General features: G+C 45.0%; 2 protein-coding genes across 2 annotated transcripts in view; both read left to right on the forward strand.

Annotated features, from left to right (window-relative positions):
• LOC129827392 (actin-binding LIM protein 3-like) overlaps positions 1–16,092 on the forward strand; it is a 102,021-nt gene extending 85,929 nt beyond the window's left edge. Inside the window, exons 17-22 of the mRNA XM_055888185.1 lie at positions 11,955–11,984; positions 12,192–12,244; positions 12,470–12,539; positions 12,654–12,661; positions 13,614–13,694; positions 13,861–16,092. Coding sequence (XP_055744160.1) covers positions 11,955–11,984; positions 12,192–12,244; positions 12,470–12,539; positions 12,654–12,661; positions 13,614–13,694; positions 13,861–13,974 — 356 coding nt within the window. The 3' untranslated portion in view covers positions 13,975–16,092. The remainder of the gene's footprint in view (positions 1–11,954; positions 11,985–12,191; positions 12,245–12,469; positions 12,540–12,653; positions 12,662–13,613; positions 13,695–13,860) is intronic.
• A 2,064-nt stretch (positions 16,093–18,156) lies between these two features.
• LOC129827394 (actin filament-associated protein 1-like 1) overlaps positions 18,157–18,723 on the forward strand; it is a 119,039-nt gene continuing 118,472 nt past the window's right edge. Inside the window, exon 1 of the mRNA XM_055888188.1 lies at positions 18,157–18,273. Coding sequence (XP_055744163.1) covers positions 18,255–18,273 — 19 coding nt within the window. The 5' untranslated portion in view covers positions 18,157–18,254. The remainder of the gene's footprint in view (positions 18,274–18,723) is intronic.

An 18,723-nucleotide genomic window follows, 5' to 3' on the forward strand; every position in this document is an offset into this window, starting at 1 on the left:
TACTGTGTGCCTCCCATAGTCTCCTCCACTTTCAGACAGGAGAGATTGACATGCATATTATTAATATTAGCTCTCTGTGTACATCCAAGGGCCAGCCATGCTGCCCTGTTCTGAGCCAATTGCAATTTTCCTAAGTCCTTTTTTGTGACACCTGACCACAGGACTGAACAGTAGTCAAGGTGTGACAAAACTAGGGCCTATAGGACCTGCCTTGTTGATAGTGTTGTTAAGAAGGCAGAGCATCGCTTTATTAAAGACAGACTCCCCATCTTAGCTACCACTGCATCAATATGTTTTCACCATGACAGTTTACAATCTAGGGTTACTCCAAGCAGTTTAGTCATCTCAACTTGCTCAATTTCCACATGACTTATTACAAGATTTAGTTGAGGTTTAACTTATTCCTTGCCACCCACTCTGAAACTAACTGCAGCTCTGTTGAGTGTTGCAGTCATTTCAGTCGCTGTAGTAGCTGACGTGTATAGTGTTGAGTCATCCACATACATAGACATTCTGGCTTTACTCAAAGTCAGTGGCATTAGTAAAAATGTAAAAAAGCAAGGGGCCTAAACAGCTATGCTGGGGAATTTCTGATTCTAACTGGATTATATATTGATAGGCTTCCATTAAAGAACACCCTCTGTGTTCTGTTAGACAAGTAACTCTTTATCCACATTATAGCAGAGGTGTAAAGCCATAACATATATGTTTTTCCAGCAGCAGACTATGATCGATAATATCAAAAGCTGCACAGAAGTCTAACAAGACACCCCCCACAATCATTTTATCATCAATTTCTCTCAGCCAATCATCAGTCATTTGTTTAAGTGCTGTGCTTTTTGAGTGTCCTTCCCTATAAGCATGCTGACATTTGTTTACTGTGAAATAGCATTGAATCTGGTCAAACACTATTTTTTACAGACGTTTACTAAGGGTTAGTAACAGGCTGATTGGTCGGCTATTTGAGCCAGTAAAGGGGGCTTTACTATTCTTAGGTAGCGAAATGACTTTAGCTTCCCTCCAGGCCTGAGGGCAAACACTTTTTAGTAGGCTTAAATTGAACATGTGGCAAATAGGAGTGGCAATATCGTCTGCTATTATCCTCAGTCATTTTCCATCCAGATTGTCAGACCCCGGTGGCTTGTCATTGTTGATAGACAACAATAATGTGTTCACCTCTTCCACAATGACTTTACGGAATTCAAAAGTACAATTATTGTCTTTCATAATTTGGTCCGATATACTTGGATGAATAGTCTCAGCGTTAGTTGGGGTGCCAGACTTAATTGCCATAGCTTTTGCCTCATCCCGCTCAACCATACAAACCATACAAGCAATCCAAGGGGATTTAACCGTTTTTACAGTCATTTTCCTGATGGGTGTGTGCTTATTAATAACTGGAATAAGTAGTTTCATAAATGCGTCAAGTGCAGCGTTTGGTTGCTCCTCATTACACACCACAGACCAGCAAATATTCTTTACATCATCAAGATATGAATCATTACAAAACGTCTCGTATGACCTCTTATACACTTTATTAGGCCCAGCCTTTGGGACCTTGGTTCTCCTAGATATGGCTATTATACTGTGATCACTACATCCTATGGATCTGGATACTGCTTTAAAGCAAATATCTGCAGCATTAGTAAAGATGTGATTAATACATGTTGATGATTTAATTCCTGTGCTGTTTGTAACTACCCTGGTAGGTTGACTGATAACCTGATCCAGGTTACAGGCGCTGGTTATAGTTTGACGTTTTTTCCTGAGTGGGCAGCTTGATGATAGTCAGTCAATGTTCACCCAGAAAATATACTTCTCCGATGATATCACATACATTATCAAGCATTTCACACATATTATCCAGATACTGACTGTTAGCACTTGGTGGTCTGTAGCAGCTTCCCACCAGAATGGGCTTAAGGTGAGGCAGATGAACCTGTAGCCATATTACTTCAACAGTATTTAACATTAGATCGTCTCTAAGCTTTACAGGAATGTGGTTCTGTATATAGATCGCGACACTGCCTCCGTTGGCATTTCTGTCTTTTCAGTAGATGTTATAACCATGTATTGCTACCACTGTATCATCAGAGGTATTATCTAAGTCAGTTTCAGAGATAAAATATGAATGTCATCTGTTACAAGCAAGTTATTGACTTCATGGACCTTGTTTCTTAGGCTACATATGTTAATATGGGCTATTTTTAGCACTTTTCTGGGTTGCTTAATTGTTTTTAATGCTTTATTGAGAAACTATCAGAGGTAGACTTACTCATGTTATTTACATTGGAGCTGAAGTGGTCTTACTGCTATTGCACATGTAACAGTATAACTTTAAACCCGCTAACTAGCCATTTCACATCCGTTGCACACACCGCCTCAGTGCTAACCGTGTAACTCTGTTTTATAGGCTCATGATTACTGCTTACAATAGCTGTAGAATAAACAGATGTATTCGGTGCAATTAGGGGTACATAAATTAAATTACTTTCATTGTGATTGCCAATGTCCCTAAGATCATGTACATTTGATGCAGCATTATGATGACTCATTGTCACAATGGTAGGGATTAATTGAGCTGGTCTTGGATCATTTACCAGTCATTGTTTCAACGCAGCCTTGAACTGTGTGTCCAGGAGCCAAGATGATTTGGATGGACTCTGTCATTCCTGTAGAGTATCTTCTGTTTCCAGAAGGTGTCAAAGTTATCAATAAAAGTGACTCCAGCAGAGCTACAGTAGTATTTTAGCCAGATGTGTAATGCCAGCAGTCTGCTGAATCTTTCACACCCGCGGCCCAACGATGGTACTCGACCTGAAATGATTGGCCATTTTTTGGAGTCTTTTAATGCTAACATCAGTTCTTTAAAATCCATTGTCAAATGTTCCGAGCTAGCCCTCCTGATGTCGTTTGACCCCACATGGACTACGACAGTGTCAGCTCCCGGCATCTGTGGTAGAACAGTCGGAAGCAGCCTTGTGATGTCCTGTACTCGTGCTCCTGGGTAGAACAGTAGGAATCAGCCTTGTGATGTCTTGTACTCGTGCTCCTGGGTAGAACAGTAGGAAGCAGCCTTGTAATGTCCTGTACTCGTGCTCCTGGGTAGAACAGTAGGAAGCAGCCTTGTAATGTCCTGTACTCGTGTTCCTGGGTAGAACAGTAGGAAGCAGCCTTGTGATGTCCTGTACTCGTGTTCCTGGGTAGAACAGTAGGAAGCAGCCTTGTAATGTCCTGTACTCGTGTTCCTGGGTAGAACAGTAGGAAGCAGCCTTGTAATGTCCTGTACTCGTGCTCCTGGGTAGAACAGTAGGAAGCAGCCTTGTGATGTCCTGTACTCGTGTTCCTGGGTAGAACAGTAGGAAGCAGCCTTGTAATGTCCTGTACTCGTGCTCCTGGGTAGAACAGTAGGAATCAGCCTTGTGATGTCCTGTACTCGTGTTCCTGGGTAGAACAGTAGGAAGCAGCCTTGTAATGTCCTGTACTCGTGTTCCTGGGTAGAACAGTCAGAAGCAGCCTTGTGATGTCCTGTACTCGTGTTCCTGGGTAGAACAGTAGGAAGCAGCCTTGTGATGTCCTGTACTCGTGTTCCTGGGTAGAACAGTAGGAAGCAGCCTTGTAATGTCCTGTACTCGTGCTCCTGGGTAGAACAGTAGGAAGCAGCCTTGTAATGTCCTGTACTCGTGCTCCTGGGTAGAACAGTAGGAAGCAGCCTTGTAATGTCCTGTACTCGTGTTCCTGGGTAGAACAGTAGGAAGCAGCCTTGTGATGTCCTGTACTCGTGCTCCTGGGTAGAACAGTCGGAAGCAGCCTTGTGATGTCCTGTACTCCTGGTTAGAACAGTAGGAATCAGCCTTGTGATGTCCTGTACTCGTGTTCCTGGGTAGAACAGTAGGAAGCAGCCTTGTAATGTCCTGTACTCGTGCTCCTGGGTAGAACAGTCGGAAGCAGCCTTGTGATGTCCTGTACTCGTGTTCCTGGGTAGAACAGTAGGAAGCAGCCTTGTAATGTCCTGTACTCGTGTTCCTGGGTAGAACAGTAGGAAGCAGCCTTGTAATGTCCTGTACTCGTGTTCCTGGGTAGAACAGTAGGAAGCAGCCTTGTAATGTCCTGTACTCGTGTTCCTGGGTAGAACAGTAGGAAGCAGCCTTGTAATGTCCTGTACTCGTGCTCCTGGGTAGAACAGTAGGAAGCAGCCTTGTGATGTCCTGTACTCGTGCTCCTGGGTAGAACAGTAGGAAGCAGCCTTGTGATGTCCTGTACTCGTGCTCCTGGGTAGAACAGTAGGAAGCAGCCTTGTGATGTCCTGTACTCGTGTTCCTGGTTAGAACAGTAGGAAGCAGCCTTGTGATGTCCTGTACTCGTGTTCCTGGGTAGAACAGTCGGAAGCAGCCTTGTGATGTCCTGTACTCCTGGGTAGAACAGTAGGAAGCAGCCTTGTGATGTCCTGTACTCGTGCTCCTGGGTAGAACAGTAGGAAGCAGCCTTGTGATGTCCTGTACTCGTGCTCCTGGGTAGAACAGTAGGAAGCAGCCTTGTGATGTCCTGTACTCGTGCTCCTGGGTAGAACAGTAGGAAGCAGCCTTGTGATGTCCTGTACTCGTGTTCCTGGGTAGAACAGTAGGAAGCAGCCTTGTGATGTCCTGTACTCGTGCTCCTGGGTAGAACAGTAGGAAGCAGCCTTGTAATGTCCTGTACTCGTGCTCCTGGGTAGAACAGTCGGAAGCAGCCTTGTAATGTCCTGTACTCGTGCTCCTGGGTAGAACAGTAGGAAGCAGCCTTGTAATGTCCTGTACTCGTGCTCCTGGGTAGAACAGTCGGAAGCAGCCTTGTGATGTCCTGTACTCGTGTTCCTGGGTAGAACAGTAGGAAGCAGCCTTGTGATGTCCTGTACTCGTGCTCCTGGGTAGAACAGTAGGAAGCAGCCTTGTGATGTCCTGTACTCGTGTTTCTGGGTAGAACAGTAGGAAGCAGCCTTGTAATGTCCTGTACTCGTGCTCCTGGGTAGAACAGTCGGAAGCAGCCTTGTGATGTCCTGTACTCGTGTTCCTGGGTAGAACAGTAGGAAGCAGCCTTGTGATGTCCTGTACTCGTGCTCCTGGGTAGAACAGTAGGAAGCAGCCTTGTGATGTCCTGTACTCGTGTTTCTGGGTAGAACAGTAGGAAGCAGCCTTGTAATGTCCTGTACTCGTGCTCCTGGGTAGAACAGTCGGAATCAGTCTTGTAATGTCCTGTACTCGTGTTCCTGGGTAGAACAGTAGGAAGCAGCCTTGTGATGTCCTGTACTCCTGGGTAGAACAGTAGGAATCAGCCTTGTGATGTCCTGTACTCGTGCTCCTGGGTAGAACAGTAGGAAGCAGCCTTGTGATGTCCTGTACTCGTGTTCCTGGGTAGAACAGTAGGAAGCAGCCTTGTGATGTCCTGTACTCGTGTTTCTGGGTAGAACAGTCGGAAGCAGCCTTGTGATGTCCTGTACTCGTGTTCCTGGGTAGAACAGTAGGAAGCAGCCTTGTAATGTCCTGTACTCGTGTTCCTGGGTAGAACAGTAGGAAGCAGCCTTGTAATGTCCTGTACTCGTGCTCCTGGGTAGAACAGTCGGAAGCAGCCTTGTGATGTCCTGTACTCGTGCTCCTGGGTAGAACAGTAGGAAGCAGCCTTGTAATGTCCTGTACTCGTGCTCCTGGGTAGAACAGTCGGAAGCAGCCTTGTGATGTCCTGTACTCGTGTTCCTGGGTAGAACAGTCGGAAGCAGCCTTGTAATGTCCTGTACTCGTGTTCCTGGTTAGAACAGTAGGAAGCAGCCTTGTGATGTCCTGTACTCGTGTTCCTGGGTAGAACAGTCGGAAGCAGCCTTGTGATGTCCTGTACTCCTGGGTAGAACAGTAGGAAGCAGCCTTGTGATGTCCTGTACTCGTGCTCCTGGGTAGAACAGTAGGAAGCAGCCTTGTGATGTCCTGTACTCGTGCTCCTGGGTAGAACAGTAGGAAGCAGCCTTGTGATGTCCTGTACTCGTGTTCCTGGGTAGAACAGTAGGAAGCAGCCTTGTGATGTCCTGTACTCCTGGGTAGAACAGTAGGAAGCAGCCTTGTGATGTCCTGTACTCGTGCTCCTGGGTAGAACAGTAGGAAGCAGCCTTGTGATGTCCTGTACTCGTGTTCCTGGGTAGAACAGTAGGAAGCCGCCTTGTGATGTCCTGTACTCGTGCTCCTGGGTAGAACAGTAGGAAGCAGCCTTGTGATGTCCTGTACTCGTGTTTCTGGGTAGAACAGTCGGAAGCAGCCTTGTGATGTCCTGTACTCCTGGGTAGAACAGTAGGAAGCAGCCTTGTGATGTCCTGTACTCGTGTTCCTGGGTAGAACAGTAGGAAGCAGCCTTGTGATGTCCTGTACTCGTGTTCCTGGGTAGAACAGTAGGAAGCAGCCTTGTGATGTCCTGTACTCGTGTTCCTGGGTAGAACAGTAGGAAGCAGCCTTGTAATGTCCTGTACTCGTGTTCCTGGGTAGAACAGTAGGAAGCAGCCTTGTGATGTCCTGTACTCGTGCTCCTGGGTAGAACAGTAGGAAGCAGCCTTGTGATGTCCTGTACTCGTGTTCCTGGGTAGAACAGTAGGAAGCAGCCTTGTGATGTCCTGTACTCCTGGGTAGAACAGTCGGAAGCAGCCTTGTGATGTCCTGTACTCCTGGGTAGAACAGTAGGAAGCAGCCTTGTGATGTCCTGTACTCGTGTTCCTGGGTAGAACAGTAGGAAGCAGCCTTGTGATGTCCTGTACTCGTGCTCCTGGGTAGAACAGTAGGAAGCAGCCTTGTGATGTCCTGTACTCGTGCTCCTGGGTAGAACAGTAGGAAGCAGCCTTGTGATGTCCTGTACTCGTGCTCCTGGGTAGAACAGTCGGAAGCAGCCTTGTGATGTCCTGTACTCGTGCTCCTGGGTAGAACAGTAGGAAGCAGCCTTGTGATGTCCTGTACTCGTGCTCCTGGGTAGAACAGTCGGAAGCAGCCTTGTGATGTCCTGTACTCCTGGGTAGAACAGTAGGAAGCAGCCTTGTGATGTCCTGTACTCGTGTTCCTGGGTAGAACAGTAGGAAGCAGCCTTGTGATGTCCTGTACTCGTGCTCCTGGGTAGAACAGTCGGAAGCAGCCTTGTGATGTCCTGTACTCGTGTTCCTGGGTAGAACAGTAGGAAGCAGCCTTGTAATGTCCTGTACTCGTGTTCCTGGGTAGAACAGTAGGAAGCAGCCTTGTAATGTCCTGTACTCGTGTTCCTGGGTAGAACAGTAGGAAGCAGCCTTGTAATGTCCTGTACTCGTGTTCCTGGGTAGAACAGTAGGAAGCAGCCTTGTAATGTCCTGTACTCGTGCTCCTGGGTAGAACAGTCGGAAGCAGCCTTGTGATGTCCTGTACTCGTGCTCCTGGGTAGAACAGTAGGAAGCAGCCTTGTAATGTCCTGTACTCGTGTTCCTGGGTAGAACAGTAGGAAGCAGCCTTGTGATGTCCTGTACTCGTGTTCCTGGGTAGAACAGTAGGAAGCAGCCTTGTGATGTCCTGTACTCGTGCTCCTGGGTAGAACAGTAGGAAGCAGCCTTGTGATGTCCTGTACTCGTGTTCCTGGGTAGAACATTCGGAAGCAGCCTTGTGATGTCCTGTACTCCTGGGTAGAACAGTAGGAAGCAGCCTTGTGATGTCCTGTACTCGTGTTCCTGGGTAGAACAGTAGGAAGCAGCCTTGTGATGTCCTGTACTCGTGCTCCTGGGTAGAACAGTCGGAAGCAGCCTTGTGATGTCCTGTACTCGTGCTCCTGGGTAGAACAGTAGGAAGCAGCCTTGTGATGTCCTGTACTCGTGTTCCTGGGTAGAACAGTCGGAAGCAGCCTTGTGATGTCCTGTACTCCTGGGTAGAACAGTCGGAAGCAGCCTTGTGATGTCCTGTACTCGTGCTCCTGGGTAGAACAGTCGGAAGCAGCCTTGTGATGTCCTGTACTCATGCTCCTGGGTAGCACTATAAGGGCACAAGGCGAGACCCACATGCAGATGGTTAGTCTCTGATATTTATTATATTCCAAGGCGTAGGCAAGAAAATGGTAGTGGACAGGCAAAATATCAAAATCATGTCAAATTCCAAAAGGTACAGGCAGCCTCGAGGTCAGGGCAGGCAGAATGGTCATGCAGGCGGGTTCAGAGTCCAGACGGGCAAGGGTCACAACCGGGAGACTAGTAAAACAGACAGAAGAAAAAAGCAGAATGGTTGACTTGACAATCAAGACGAACTGGCAACAGACAAGCAGTGAACACAGGAATAAGTACCCAGGGACTAATGAGGAAAACACGTCACACCTGGAGGTGGGTGGAGACAATCACAAAGACAGGTGAAACAGATCAGGGCGTGACAAAACCAAGATGTTTCTCACCATAGATCTGCCGATGTTGTTGAATGGGCCGGTCTCTCAGGCAGTCTCACGGACTGGTGAGGCTGGGAGCTCCAAGGATCTGAACTCGAGGTAGAAGCCACCGGAGAGGGAGACAGAACCAAGGACCAAGACACAGGTAACTCCAGATCCGATCTTGATTGGGAAGGCACCAAGGTCGAAGGCGCCGGAACCTCTGGATCCAGGGCGGCAAAGCCGTTTCTGGTCTGTGTCAGGTCCGGGCTCAACATCCCCAAAGAGACCCTATTGCCAGAGGACACTTTCTTCGACTTCCACTGCGAGTGACGTACCTCCATGGCTGGTTTGTTGGGTCGAGAACAGTTCCGTTCTCCAGGGAAGGAGGAGAACCCTTCAGGGACGAGGATGTGGAGAGCCGCCATGGCGGTGACACTTCCATCAGACCAGAGCGGCGTCCGGCTACTGGGGTGGGAGAGAAAAAAAAAGTAGGTGGGTGTGGGTTCCCCAGTAGCTTGTGTAGGTTTGCTACTTGCTTGCTAAGAATAGCTACTTCGCTCCTGTAGTCTTCTGCAAGCAAGCAGTTGCTGCATTGAAAGTCAGCGTGGTCCACATTGTCCTGGGAACAACCATTTGAGTTTGCCTCTGAAACTATAATTTTTTTCACCTAGTCAGATTGTCGTGACTATAATGCATGTTTAGACAGAGAGTCTATGCCCTTAGCTCACTTCATAATAATTGTTCTCTCTCCATCTCTCTCTTTCTCTCTTTCTTCCTCTCTCTCTCTTTCTTCCTCTCTCTTTCTTTCTCTCTCTCTCTCTCTTTCTCTCTCGCTCTCACTCTCACTCTCACTCTCTCACTATATATCTATCTCTCCTCTCCTGAACCCTCTCAGCTGGCGTCCCATATTGTGGTTTATTTCTGAGTAGTAAGAGGTGACATGCTTCTCATTCTTCTGTCTCATTAAATCAGCTCAGAAGGAAGGGGACTCGGATGGGGTGGGCACAGACCACAAACACTGCAGTGGGATTGAAACCTGTCAGTTTCAAATCATGAGGTTGGAGTAATAACATGTTCAACTACTTAAGACATTGGTTCCAATCTAGGTTGTACCTTTAGATTCAGAGAAAGTTATCAACTAACCCTGGCCTGGTCTGTTTTGCAAGCGTTTCCCCAGAAGTATCACAATGTTGTGCCTCTGGGTTTAGAAACTCTGTGGTGAAACTCTTCTCTAGCTGAATGAAGGCCTTTGTCAAATTTCTTAGGAGGTTCTCTCTCTCTCTCTCTTTCTCGCTGTCTCTGTCTCTGTCTCTCTCTCGCCTCTATCTCTCTCTCTCTCTCTCTCTCTCTCATTCTCTCTCTCTCTTTCTCGCTGTCTCTGTCTCTGTCTCTCTCTCTCTCTCTCTCATTCTCTCTCTCTTTCTCGCTGTATCTGTCTCTGTCTCTCTCTCGCCTCTCTCTCTGGACTCTCTCTCTATGTCTCTTTCTATCTCTCTATCTCTCTCTGTCTCTCTCTATCTTCAAATCAAATCAAATTGTATTTATCACATACACATGGTTAGCAGATGTTGATGCGAGTGTAGTCGAAATGCTTGTGCTTCTAGTTCCGACCGTGCAGTAATATCTAACAAGTAATCTAACAATTTCACAACAACTACCTTATACACACAAGTGTAAAGGAATGAATGAGAATATGTACATACAAATATATATGGCTGAACGGCATAGGCAAGATGCAGTAGATGGTATAGAGTACAGTATATGCATTTGAGATGAGTAGGGTAGGGTATGTAAACATGATATAAAGTGGCATAGTTTAAAGTGACTAGTGATACATTTATTACATACAATTTTTAATTATAAAGTGGGTAGAGATTGAGTCAGTATGTTGGCAACAGCCACTCAATGTTAGTGATGGCTGTTTAACAGTCTGATGGCCTTGAGATAAAAGCTGTTTTTCAATCTCTCGGTCCCAGCTTTGATGCACCTGTACTGACCTCGCCTTCTGGATGATGTCGGGGTGAACAGGCAGTGGCTCGGGTGGTTGTTGTCCTTGATGATCTTTTTGGCCTTCCTGTGATATTGGGTGGTGTAGGTGTCCTGAAGAGCAGGTAGTTTGCCCCCGGTGATGCGTTGTGCAGACCTCACCACCCTCTGGAGTGCCTTACGGTTGTGGGCAGAGCAGTTGCCGTACCAGGCGGTGATACAGCCCGACAGGATGCTCTCGATTGTGCATCTGTAAAAGTGTGTGAGTGTTTTTGATGACAAGCGAATTTCTTCAGCCTCCTGAGGTTGAAGAGGTGCTGCCGCGCCTTCTTCACCACGCTGTCTGTGTGGGTGGACCATTTCATTTTGTCCGTGATGTGTACGCCAAGGAACTTAAAACTTTCCACCTTCTCCACTAATGTCCTGTCGATGTGGATAGGGGGTGCTCCCCCTGCTGTTTCCATGAAGTCCACAATCATCTCCTTTGTTTTGTTGACGTTGAGTGTGAGGTTATTTTCCTGACACCACACTCCGAGGTCCCTCACCTCCTCCCTGTAGGCCGTCTCATCGTTGTTGGTAATCAGGCCTACCACTGTAGTGTCGTCTGCAAACTTGATGATTGAGTTGGAGGCGTGCATTGCCACGCAGTCATGGGTGAACAGGGAGTACAGGAGAGGGCTGAGAACTCACCCTTGTGGGGCCCCAGTGTTGAGGATCCGCCGGGTGGAGATGTTGTTTCCTACCCTCACCACCTGGGGGCGGCTCGTCAGGTAGTCCAGGACCCAGTTGCATAGGGCGGGGTCGAGACCCAGGGTTTGAGGGTACTATGGTGTTAAATGCTGAGCTGTAGTCGATGAACAGCATTCTTACATAGGTATTCCTCTTGTCCAGGTGGGTTAGGGCAGTGTGCAGTGTGATTGCGATTGCGTCGTCTGTGGACCTATTGGGGTGGTAAGCAAATTGGAGTGGGTCTAGGGTGTCAGGTAGGGTGGATGTGATATGGTCCTTGACTAGTCTCTCAAAGCACTCCATGATGACAGAAGTGAGTGCTATGGGGCGATAGTCCTTTAGCTCAGTTACCTTCGCTTTCTTGGGAACTGGAACAATGCTGGCCCTCTTGAAGCATGTGGGAACAGCAGACTGGGATAAGGATTGATTAAATATGTCAGTAAACACACCAACCAGCTGGTCTGCGCATGCTCTGAGGCCGTCTGGGCCGGCAGCCTTGCGAGGGTTAACACGTTTAAATGTTTTACTCACCTCGGCTGCAGTGAAGGAGAGCCCGCAGGTTTTTGTAGAGGGCTGTGTCAGTGGCACTGTATTGTCCTCAAAGCGAGCAAAGAAGTTGTTTAGTTTGTCTGGAAGCAGGACATCGTGGTCCGCGACGGGGCTGGTTTTCTTTTTGTAGTCCGTGATTGACTGTAGACCCTGCCACGTACCTCTTGTGTCTGAGCCGTTGAATTGCGACTCTACTTTGTCTCTATACTGACGCTTAGCTTGTTTTTGATTGCCTTGTTCTCTCGTTCTCTCTCTGTCTCTCTCTCTCTCTCGCTCTTTCAGTAATCCTGTTTTTTCTCCTTGCTCTCTTTCAGCTCCTCGATCCAATTACAGCCTAGACAATGGTGAGTACAACAGTAAAACAGCATTACATACATGAAATCCATATGTTTGTAAACATCGCCCTCTACTGTACATTGATGAGAGAGACATGAAGGCACATTCAGGTGGCCGTGAATCTCTTTCCTGACCTGCTCTGATATTTTGACATGTATATATAACCCCAACTGTAAAGCAATTATGACAACTTCTGACAGCATCCTTTTTTGTAGATTCGTACAAGTCAGCCTCTCTACCAGGATACAGGCGGAACGGTGTCAACAGGGTAACCATCAACACTATACTCTTCTTTATTTATACAGTTATGTTCAAATATATTGAGATTAAAGTATCTTTCGACAGAGAGACCTATTTCTTGGAGACAGCAACCAAAAATGATTTACATACAGTTGAAGGCTGTAATTCAAGCTTATCTCCTAGTTGTCATGGAAGCTTACTTGACAAACACAGCTGTAGCATCACTAACAGGTCTCTATGTGTATCCCTGCAGCCCCAGAGTGCAGCCCCAGACTACTACCAGCAGTATGACAGCAGCAGTGACGTCAACTGGGGAACCAGAGGTAGGAGTGCTGTATAACCACCCTGGGTTCAGGCCTCAATACATGTATAACATTGTGGGATTTCCTTATTGCATGATTGTAATCGGGTATTTTTCCTATTTTTCTCTCCTACAGAATACAAGGTAAGAGTCTGAAAGTTGATTGTAATGTGGAGTGGACTGTCAAGCAGTAGGCTTCAATCAGAAGGATGTAAGACTGTTCTCTAAGTGGTGTGTGAGGAACCACTGGTGGGGAGAATTCCATTCCTACTGGATCACAAAGACTGGGGTTTGTTCATACAAAGGCAATAGGACACTATAGGCCAGTATAGCTGCTCTCTCTCACTCCTGGCTCAATGACCCTACCAGAGGAAGCAGCAGTAGAGTTATGGCATCCTGCCCTGGTCTGCCCTAGTCAAAGGGTCATACTGTAGGTCACAGGGCAGCTTCCACAGTCAGAACCAGGGCCCGGTTTGAATACTTTAAAAACACACCATTCCCTCCTCCTTTCCTTGAAGTAATCACTGATCTAACACAAATGTATAACTTTAAGAAATTACTTTCACCCAGCTTTGTCAGATTAGGAATTTTCTTCAAGGGAGAGAGGAAGGAACAATGCATTCTTAAAGAATTCTAACAGGACATGTACTGACATAACAAAGAGCTTCCGGGTCAAGAGGTCACTGGACATTTCTCTCACCCCATCCTGACCTTTCGATAGATTTTGTGTCACAAATTCCAAATTCTGCTTCCAGTCCGTATGAAAAGAGGTTAAGAGAGACTTGCTGAGAGAAAGTAAATGGAAGGGCCGCCAATAATCATCTCATTCTATAGAACACCTCTGCTATGTTCCATACAATGGGTTCTACGCTGTGATTGCAAAGGAAACAGCTGTTTTATGACTGAGACATCTGCTGAAGCTTTTCATCTCACGTGGTTTGAGGTCAATTCAATTTCACTTTAATCAATTCAGGAAGTACCATGAAATTCAAAGTATTATCAGAATATGAATTGGAATTTAAGTGTACTTCCTGATTTGAACCCAACCCTGTTGACTACATATATCTTCTAACTCTATCTGACCTGTCTGTTGCAGGTTTACCCGTATGAAGTGCTAATCGTGACCACCAGGGGGCGACACAGAGTGCCTAAAGATGTAGACAGAGCCAGACTAGAGGTGAGGTTAAGATCTGGCTTAGTTTGGTGTTTGATTTTCAATTAAATAATCTGTTCAATGCCGCCTCCTATCCTTACGAAAAGTTAAAGGTCACTATTTCAGACATTATCCACATAGTCTACATGAGCCATGCTACAGTGTCTCCCTGTGTTTCTCTGTCTTCCAGCGTCATCTGAGTCCCGAGGAGTTCCTACAGGTGTTTGGGATGGCCGTGGCAGAGTTTGACCGGCTGGCTCTCTGGAAGAGGAATGAAATGAAGAAACAGGCCCGACTCTTCTAACCATGGAGAGAGAGAGACAATTAGAGGAAATTGAGAAAGAGAAACTGTTCTAATTATAGAAAGAGAGACTGTTAATGACAACAGAGATCGAGAGAGAGAGACTGTTAATGAAAACAGAGAGATAGAGAGAGAAAGAGACTTAATGAAAAGAGAGAGAGAGAGCGAGAGAGAGACGTGTGTTAATGAAAACAAAGATAGAGAGAGAGAGAGAGCGAAAGAGAGAGAGAGACTGTTCATGAAAACAGAGAGAGAGAGACTTAATAAAAACAGAGAGAGAGAGCGAGAGCGAGAGAGAGACTGTTAATGAAAACAGAGATAGAGAGAGAGAGAGAGAGAGAGAGAGAGAGAGAGACTTAATGAAAACAGAGATAGAGAGAGAGAGACAGAGAGCGAGAGAGAGAGAGAGAGAGACACTTAATGAAAACAGAGAGAGAGAGAGAGAGAGAGAGAGAGAGAGAGACTGTTAATGAAAACAGAGATAGAGAGAGAGAGAGAGAGAGAGACTTAATGAAAACAGAGATAGAGAGAGAGAGACAGAGAGCGAGAGAGAGAGAGAGAGAGACACTTAATGAAAACAGAGATAGAGAGAGAGAGAGAGAGAGAGAGACTTCATGAAAACAGAGATAGAGAGAGAGAGAGAGAGACTTAATGAAAACAGAGAGAGAGAGAGAGAGAGAGAGAGAGAGAGAGAGAGAGAGACTTAATGAAAACAGAGAGAGAGAGAGAGAGAGAGAGAGAGAGAGAGAGAGAGAGACACTTAATGAAAACAGAGATAGAGAGAGAGAGAGACTTAATGAAAACAGAGATAGATAGAGAGACTGTTAATGAAAACAGAAATAGAGAGAGAGAGACTGTCAATGAAAACAGAGATAGAGAGAGAGAGAGAATTTACATCAGATCGAGAATGTTGCTACAGAAAGACAGACATACAGAGAGAGAGACAGACAGACAAGCAGACAGGCAAACAGGCAGACAGAGAGACAAAGCGAGGGGAATGTGTAATCTCACTGCCACAGACTGAACCAAACCCTCCCCACCACTGTCCAGGGTCCAGAGAGAGAGACAGAGGGAGAGACAGAGGGAGAGACACGGAGGTCAGGAGACTTTTGGCTTTGCCTTACTATTGTGGATTATTTTATAAACTGTTAGTGTGCAGCACCAGCAAACTGAATGACTAGAATGTAGATATCATTTACACCACTTTATCAGAATGATTGAATAGATGGATGGATGGATGGACGAATGAACAAACAATGCTTTTGTTTTAGTTTTTAAAATGGTGCTTACTGGTGATCATTTCTCCTCTTACTGGTGATCATTTCTCTTCTTTCACTTTATCACTAGTATGTTGTGGTTTACAGTGATGCTGGCAGCCATCTTATAATGACATCATACCCATCTTTTAATGACATCATACCCATCTTTTAATGACATCATACAAATCTTATAATGACATCATCCCCATCTTTTAATGACATCATACAAATCTTTTAATGACATCATACCTATATTTCAAATATTTTTCTGATCCTTAAATCCAAAGTCAGATAGTGAATATGTACAGCAAAAGATGCTTCAGTGAATCCATATTGGTGTCTGAACAAACCTTGACGGGTGAGACTAGGACAAACCTAAGACTTTTTGGTCCACCAGTTATGATAACTATTCACGCAATGATAGGCTACAGACTGGATGTATTCACTGTGAGGAAAACAAACACATGTTAGATGTACCTGCTGTAGCATTGTGAAAGAGAGAACAGTATTGGTTACACAAAGGATAATGTCACTCTTTAGTTGAATTATGAATACGTATTCATCCTGGATCATTGCATAAATAAACATTAAATACTATTTCAGACATGAAATGAGAAGTGTGCAGCTTGGTTAACATGCAGTTATAGACTACACTTGTTTGCAGTTATGTAGTTGGTTTCCTTAACACAGATTAATCATACTCCTGGACTAAAAAGCATTTTCAATAAAGATTCATTATTTTTAGTCCAGGACTTATTTTATGAATTGTATAATTTGTTTCATTTTGAATCTATAAAACATACTGTAACTTCACAGTTACATCATGTATAATTTATTCCAATTAAAATACTGATTTCATGTGTATGTGTATGTGACTGTCAATCGATCAATCAATCAATTCATATGCGTGTCTGTATGTTGTGCCTACGCATCATGGGGTGAACCCACAACTATCTGTGCTGTTAAGGTCCAGACCTTTTTGCAGTTAGATGTAGGCAGTGGCGATTGTAGCATGTAAATCTTGGTGGGGCAAAAAATTAAACATGTAGGATGAATGCCAGCAAATTCACAACACAACACTAAACAATACATTAATTTCACTATACCACAGCTACACCTGGCTATCAGCGGAGCCTTGTCTGGCAGCGAAACAGTTCATTCAGCCTCATTTACTGCCTTTTAAACAAACATAGCTGATATGGCTGACTTGCTTAAACAAATGCGGTTTCTGCTGACAATTGAGATATACAAACTATGGCATAAGGGGACGACAAGCGGATTAGAGGCAATCCGTAATTTCGATGAAGACATTAATGAGCGAGCTAGGACAGAAGTAGTCAATACAATATGTTCAGCACTTTTGAAATGTACAGCAACAGAATTCAGAACATGGGTCGTTCTTACAGTGTTCTCCTTGTACACCAATTCAGAACCGTAGGAAAAATAAAGGGGGCAAATAAGCAGACAATGAAAGCTCTTACAATATTCAATGATTGTATTTCTCAAAAACAGGTTATAGGCTACATGTGCACCATTAAGTCAGAACAGTAACGTTAGGTGAAATTAAGAAGTGAAAATTGACCAAATTATTAGGGTGAGGCACATGGGCTACTAACATCTTACTATACAACATACACTTAGTATTACTTTCTTAGCTACAGTATACACATCTCCTTGGCATATTACATCATTTATGCAGCAGCATACAAGACATGTTTGGACTCACCTTGTTGTGCTGTGCTCACTTGAACAGGAAGGTGGAGCGGTTGTCCTTCATGGGAAAATGTTGTCATCAAACTTTGTCATCAAAGTCTGGCATTCTCTGGACTTATGGTGCTTTCAATACAACTGGAAACTCTGGAAAAAAAGGTTGAATCCTGATGACGTCAGTGATCTTCAGGTCGTAGCTCTAGAAAGAGGCCCGAGTTCCAAATTTACATTTCTGAGTTGGATGAAAGTTCAAAACGTATTTTCCCAGTCGTAGCTCGTTTTTTCCCGAGTTCTCAGTTGTCTTGAACTCACAAAAGTCAGATTTCCCAGTTCCAAGTTAACAGCTGTTTTTGTGCGGCACAAATCATGCTTCATTGACAGCATGGCCAATGTTGAATGTTAATCATTTTAAACTAGGAAAAGAGACCCTTAATCTTAGACTTGGGACCACACAGCCACGACACTAAATAGCAGAATAATGATTGATTTGCAATGCTTGCAGTTAGGAACTGATTCCTTCCAAACCACTCATTGTTGAATTTGTGATTTCCAACTTGTTATGCAATGTCCAATGGTCAATGAGCACCGATACCTTTTATCAATAATTTCTCTTCATTATTTATCCTCATATGTCAAGGATTAAATAGGATTTGACAGTAGATTGTCGACTTGATTCATGATGATGACTGCTAGCTAAGGTTTTGAAAGTATGATGTTGATATGATCAGTCCAATCAAAGCTACTGTAGATATGACGTGATTTGACATCATGACCTTGAGCCTTCTTGGATGGGCACTTCATATATAACTCTATGGCACCACCCAAGGGGCTAGAACCTTTGAGCTCTACCCTTAAACATGGCGGCCACGTGGTGACAGAGAACTGAGCCAATCACAGCGTAACGCTCCATATGTTCTGCTTGCTTGCCCCCCCACCACAGAAAGCACTGTGTTTCTGGAATGTTTTTCATGGTTTTACATTGTTTACAAACTGATGTGTGACAGGTATTAATTCAAAATATGCATGTTATTGTTTGCAAAAAAAATGTAGATGAGCCCCACCTAACCTGAATGATGGCCGCCACCTGGATATAGGTAGTCAGGGCTATTGCCATACTGTACTTTGACATTATAGCTTTAGGACCCAGCAAAGAGCGCGCTGTTCTTTTCTCAGTAACTTCATTGAGAGAGATAGAGAGAGTCTGCTATGTATCAAGTGTAGCTGTCCGCGCGGTCTCACATGGGGCTGTTCTCCGTCACGCTCTCCGGGTGAGCCCGGGAAACCACCTCTCTCTCATCCGTTACTTCCACCGGGATGGACACCAACAACAGATGTGAGTGTCAGTCTTAATCCGCTTTTCATTTAAAGTTAATCCAAAATGTTAACTGAAGCAAAGTAAGCTATTATGCATCAAAAAATGTGCAACTGGATTTTATAAATCAAACAATAGCGATTTGCGCATAAATTGCACTTTTATGAAATGCACCATACTGCTGCACAATCCAGTGTTTTATTTCATGCGTAAGGAAAGCTAATTGTAGTCTAATTGCCTGTTTAAGATTCTCATAATTTTGTTGACAACTTATTAAACGTCAGAACAACATTTTACCGAGAATGGAGCAGAGAAATGGTATTGTTGGAATTATTATTATTTATGACTGTAGTCTAGTTGCGCTGTCCAGTGGCCGTTGCCTAGTGGCCGTTGCCTAGTAATAGGCTATAGAAAAGTGTCCACGTCCAGAATAGTTGGAATGACTGTTGGTTTACCACCTTACTGTGGCGG

The sequence above is a fragment of the Salvelinus fontinalis genome, chromosome 29 (assembly GCF_029448725.1).
Source record: "Salvelinus fontinalis isolate EN_2023a chromosome 29, ASM2944872v1, whole genome shotgun sequence".
Taxonomy (NCBI): Eukaryota; Metazoa; Chordata; class Actinopteri; order Salmoniformes; family Salmonidae; genus Salvelinus; species Salvelinus fontinalis.